At 36.6% G+C, this 6,000-nt stretch overlaps 1 protein-coding gene across 5 annotated transcripts in view; it reads left to right on the forward strand.

Moving 5' to 3' along the window:
• Window positions 1–5,721, forward strand: part of TNFAIP8 (TNF alpha induced protein 8) — a 57,763-nt gene extending 52,042 nt beyond the window's left edge. For 4 of the 5 annotated variants that reach the window (XM_079331529.1, XM_079331531.1, XM_079331527.1 and 1 more), the window contains exon 2: window positions 3,856–5,721. In XM_079331529.1, the coding sequence (XP_079187655.1) occupies window positions 3,856–4,421 (566 nt within the window). In that variant the 3' untranslated portion in view covers window positions 4,422–5,721. Of the gene's footprint in view, window positions 1–943; window positions 1,221–3,855 lie in introns of those variants that run through there. The other variant, XM_079331530.1, reaches the window with a different exon arrangement.
• The last annotated feature ends 279 nt before the right edge of the window (window positions 5,722–6,000 follow it).

Consider the following 6,000-nt stretch of genomic DNA (forward strand, 5'->3'; position numbering starts at 1 on the left):
TGGGAAAAACACATCCAGAATTCTACATGTCTAGTGTTTATTCATTTTAATACACAAAATACCATGGTAAACACATATACTGTGAAAATCCAGAAGTTTCATAATTGCTAAGCTCACACCTTTTACAGGAGGCTATCTTTAGCACTTTGTTTGCTCATTTAAATAATAAATTAGGAGATTTTGTAGATGTCTGCATTATTCCCAAGATTGATCCTGTGAATTTCAAGGTAATGGAAGTGAGTTTTCCTCTGAGAGCCTTTCCTCTTGGACTACACTCCTCTGTGCAGGCTTGGCTTTACTGTACAAGAACTTTGTAGTTCGTGCAGAAAATGATGTGCTGTTGATTTCAAAGGGGTATTTTTTTATGATAACCTTTTAAAAAGTAAAGTATAAAAGTGCAGAGGAAAGAAATTAGACCTATAAAGAGCAGTCATGAGGTAAACCAAACTTTAGTGAGATGCTGAAAATGAGTGGGATTACCCGCGGGTCACCAGAGAAATGTCACTATTTCAGTTTGAAGTGCAAGGATGTAACCTCTCCACACGAAAGGTGTGGTCAGACATCCAGGCCAGCCACTGTAATTGCTTTCAAAAGGTGGCTACATACAGGCATATATAAATGCACCTGTAAAAATTTTCAGGTGCTTGTATCTGAAATTGCAGTCAAAAGTTTGAAAGGGGGTGCCCAGCAGCCCTCACACTGGGAATGCTGCCCTTCCCAGCACAGCCTGAGTCAGGCACCTCTGGTACACTGAGCATCTCCACCTCCAGAGACCAGCTTAGTGTTGTCACCTCTTCGTGACAAGTCACCTGTCCTCTCGTGCCACAGGACCTTTCTTCTCCCCTGCTGCCTGAGTTGTTCCAGTTGTCAGTCGCAGGAACAGCCCTCAGTGTTGCGCTGCTTGCTCAGCGCTGCAATTTCCTTTCGGCTCTCTCTTCGAGGAAGTGAAACCACTGAGATGTGTTTTTGCATTTTGAGGTGCCCAAGCAAAATGAAGCACTGCAGGCAGGAGAGAAAGGTAGCTGAGAAGAGCTGCTCTTACAGCGAGGAGGAAAACCCCATATTCACTCTGTGATAGCTTCTGACAGTATTTCAAAGCACATGATAAAGTGTGCGCTGGATTTACCAGAATAGATACGCCACAGGCCAGTCTTCACTTGGGTATTTTGCTTCTCTTTCTGCTGTCAGCAATAAAAACTGCAATTACATTAGATGAACAAGTAAGTCATAGTTTTACTGTTCATTCTCAAGAAGCTCTATAATCTTACTGCTTAAACTGAGTATTTTAAGTCTTTTTGTCATTGGTAAGGAGGAAAAATTCTGATTATAAGCTGCAAAGAGTTAGCAAGTTCCTTTTTCAGATTGGTTGAAATACTGAAGTATGAAATGCACATATTTAGCAATTATACTAGAACTCATGTAACAGCACAGGGAAAATGGAGCTAACTTCTGGTGTACTTACAGCAAATTAGATTGAAAGTAAGCCATTCTTGATAGCCCCAAACTTAGACAGATATTAGGAAAATACCATTATGAGTTCAGCAGCTTTTGGAATGGAACAATTCTTGTTTTGGTTAGCGAAGGTGACTACATATAGAGCTGCACTTTTTAAGATGTAAAATTATGTAATATATAGGGGGTTTTGTTGGAATAATAGGGTTTTTTGTTGAAAAACTAAAAAATATTTAGCATACTGCCATGCTTTCAGTTTCTTGTAATTGATACTTTGCAGTTTATTGTATTAGAACTGTAACTGAGTGTTAACCTGCCTCCAAAAAGTCATGTAATGTGGATTTAGAAATATAGAATTGTTCAGACTGGAATTACAGTGGAGCAGTCAGTGTGATAGTATTTTGTAAGATGCCTGCAGCATCCTGTGAAAAAAAATGCTTAAAAATACAGATATATTGTATCGTGTAAGTTTTTCTCTGCAAATTTTTTGGAAGATAACATTGAAACAGTAACTGCTATAAGTAGGAACATCTGTATCTGTGCCCAGTGTCAGAAGACATCATGAGCATTAATAAGAAAACTTCAAGTAATAAAAGTTATGAAATAACAATTAATATTCCTGGTTTGGCAGGAAAAAAAAGTTATCATTCATCAGTAGATCTTTGTAAAGCGTTGGCTGCTGAGTTCTAGTATTTGGAAATATTTGGAAAAGTAAAATACCCTTTTGAAAACTTGGATTAGTTTTATGTTAATAGTAACCACTGCAGTTTTAGCTTTAAAAACACAGAAAGCAAATCACATATTTTCAATTCAAAATGACTGCTCAGCATCTTTAATGTCTTCCTGTATCTTTGTGGTTGAGAAGTGTGTCTGTCTTGTGATCTTGAGTGCTTTGCCCAAGATAGTTAACAAGGGGTTCTTTGGTTTTTTGAGTGTCTTCTTGTAGTGAAGATTTTTTAAAATGTGCTCAGACACTTCAAAACAAAATACTGATATGCACTGAAAGTTTAGCAAACAAACCTGCTTGAAGGTTTATGGAATGATAAAAAAAAAGACCTTGTTATTAAGTTTCTCAAAGATACTCTTGAATTAAAAATACAGATTTGTGTTTCATGTCCTGAAGGACAAGTTTCTTCTATTTGCTGGAACCCCTGAGGCACCCTGCGTCTGAACACACCCAGCTGCCCACATACCAGCAGTTAGGAGGAAACCTTTTCCAAATTCAGGGACTTACTGTCTGACATCTGCAGAGTTGATGTTTTCATTAAAAGAAAAAAAAAAATACTTCCATCCTCTGTGTTTGCTAAGCAAACCTTTCATATGTATAGTAAATGTAAACAGATATAGTCTTCTTTGCCTGTCTGAGACTCCAGGAGAGCTGCAGCACAAAGGCAGCCATTTCCCAAACAATTCCACCTGAAAATACCAACTCACATGTGTCCTCATTGAGGGACTGCTGCCATGGACTATGCTTTAAAAAATTGTTGCTGACAACAGAAAACATGATAATATTTCACAAGTAAAGTTTGTGAAGGAGTGTCTGGGGTCTTTCAAGTGTCTGTACAAAAGTGCAGGCCAGACATTGGGTGTATTAGTGCAATCAGACATTGTTTTAGAGGTGGAAATGTGGTCTAGGATCTACTTCATTGGTCACAGAAAGATATTTTTAAAAGGTTGTGCTCACAATTGTGTTATGACAATCCCTAGAAAGTAAATGCCTTGCTTTTACTGCATAAAGTATAGGACATGGAAATGTTAATATGCACTTGCTAGTGTCTTCAGATTCCATCCAGAAAATCTCAGTGCTGTTTGCTGACCAGGGATTTTTGTCTTTTTTTTTTTTTTTAATTTCTATATGGATATCTATAGATATCTATAGATATGTATAAAATAGATACCTAAAAAAATAAACTAATGTCTGGTGTCTGCATTCACTGGTTATGTAAAACGCTAAGAGGAAAAGGCTTTATAATGGTCACTGAATTGTTATCTTTGAGTAGCAGTGGTTATTTGTCACAATATTGGAATTATCCTAGTTTCAGATTTCATTATGAATGCAAGACTCAGAGTAGATTTGTCACTCATCTGATTAAATAGGGCAGTTTCATTGTTTCAATTTGATATTCCATCAATCCATATAGAGAGAGAGATCTTCTAAACCATTTCTGAGCAAGTTCAGTTGGTATTTTCTCAAAAGTATAACAGTCTGAAAAAATGTAAACCTAAAAAAAAGAGAGTTTTGGGGACATAAATGTGGGATTTTTTTTCTGCAACCATGTTGCATTATTTTTGTGACACTTTGTGAGACTGTCATGAATGTGTAAATATAGAAATACTCCTCAGCCTTGCTGTTCAGAGACTGTCTGTTTGGAAGTACTGACTGCACACTTTTTTCTCCCCTAGTGGCCACAGATGTCTTCAACTCCAAAAGTCTGGCCATTCAGGCCCAGAAGAAGATCCTTGGAAAAATGGTGTCCAAATCAATAGCAACTACTTTGATCGATGATACAAGCAGTGATGTTTTGGATGAGCTTTACAGAGTAACAAAGGAATACACACAAAATAAGAAAGAAGCAGAGAAAATCATCAAAAACCTCATTAAAATAGTCCTCAAATTGGCAATTCTCTACAGGAACAACCAGTTTAATCAGGATGAAATAGCACTGATGGAGAAATTCAAGAAGAAGGTTCATCAGCTGGCTAAGACCGTGGTCAGTTTCCATCAGGTGGATTATACCTTTGACAGGAACTTTTTGTCCAAACTGTTGAATGAGTGTAGGGAGCTGCTTCATGAAATCATTCAGCGTCACCTAACTGCAAAGTCACACGGACGTGTCAACAATGTGTTTGATCACTTCTCTGATTGTGAATTTTTGGCTGCCTTGTACAATCCCTTTGGACCTTATAAAATCCATTTGCAGAAACTTTGTGATGGGGTCAACAAAATGCTAGATGAGGGGAACATATAAGTACTTGTATTAGAGGTGACTGCCTATGAGTTATTTGTAGATGGAAAACTGTTGATTTATGAAGGAATAAGGGAGCATGCAAAGAGGTTTTTTTACATTATGACAAATCTTTCCTAAAATCTTTATTAATAAATTTCTTACTATGCGCTATCTGTTGCTATCCACAGTCCATCTGGAAGAAAATCTGCACATGACTTTTTATTACTGTGCTTTGCCTATGGAAACAGCTTGATAAAGACAATCAAACAGAATGGCTCAAGTAGAGTTAGAGTCTTGTAAGATAGATACACAAACCAAAACAACATGCTGTCAGACACTCTGCATCTTTCATAGATTTGCGGCATTAATTCTAAATTATCAGAATCCAGTAATGTCGGTAACAGACTATCATCATGATGGTACAGTCTGTAATTTCTTTATTTTACTTGTAAAATAGGCATATATGATTCAGTTATAGTCTTTTATGCTCTCTGCACAGATAACAGCTTCCTAGTGTTGACATTATGAAGCATTGAGTTTTAAATAAAATCATCATGCTGTCACATAGAGTCTTAACAGCAGGCTTGTGCATCTCCAGCTCAGAGGTGAAAACTTCCTGTCTGCAAGGCAGGATCTCCCAAGTAGAGATCCTTGTAGGCTTGCACAGGTGCTTGCTTCCTTTGACTACATGGGGATTATTTGAGGAATAAGCTACAGGAAAATAGCTGAACTGGGGAAGAGCATTCCCAAGAAACTGCTTGTGGTACAGAATTTTAACTCTGCCTATGATAAGATAAAACACAGTGACTTTTCTGTGCAATTCCTTAAGATATTTAGAATTCTGCTAGTAGAATCATAGAATCAATCATTTGGGTTGGAAGGGTCACAATTATTTTCTAAAAGATGTGGTCAGTATATTTGATATACTAGTCTGATGTGTATGATGATGTGATAAATAAATTGCAAGCCAATTTGCTTTGTGTACAATGGAAGTAGAAATAGGTATTAGTATTATCATTGTGTTATATTTAACTAATGGAAAAATGGAATTTTAAATAAATTTTTTTCTTCTCTTCTTACTTCCTACCTTTTATCTTTCTTTTCTTCTTCTGCTCTTTGCCTTGACATTGGGGATAAAAAATGTGACTTTCTAAACACTGTAATGTACCTAAAAGCATGAAGTTAATACATTTCAAACAGCCAAAGACTTTTTGTTAGGAAGCATATAAAGAATTTGCTGTTTATTTAATTGCCAGTGTTTTTGCTGTTTGCTGTGTCCTTTTGTTTTAATGAGTAAACCAAAGAATATTTGCACTCCAAACTTCTCTTGTCTTTTTTTTCCCCCTTACCATATTTTAAATTTTAAATTCTGCCAGCAACAAAAGCATTGCAACATCTGACATATGGTTTCAGCATTGCTTGTGATTTTTAAGAGTGAAATTTAAATTTTATTCATGTTAACTTGGTCATTAGGCGCTCAATATTCCTCGAAATGTTCCAGGGAATTGTGCCAGAGAAATGTTTTCAAAATGTGAACTCATTTTATGGAAGTCACTGGTGTTCAACAGAGAGAGAAGATTGATGTACTACTTGTCTGGAA

The sequence above is a fragment of the Erithacus rubecula genome (genome assembly GCF_903797595.1).
Source record: "Erithacus rubecula genome assembly, contig: SUPER_Z_unloc_4, whole genome shotgun sequence".
In the NCBI taxonomy this organism is placed as follows: domain Eukaryota; kingdom Metazoa; phylum Chordata; class Aves; order Passeriformes; family Muscicapidae; genus Erithacus; species Erithacus rubecula.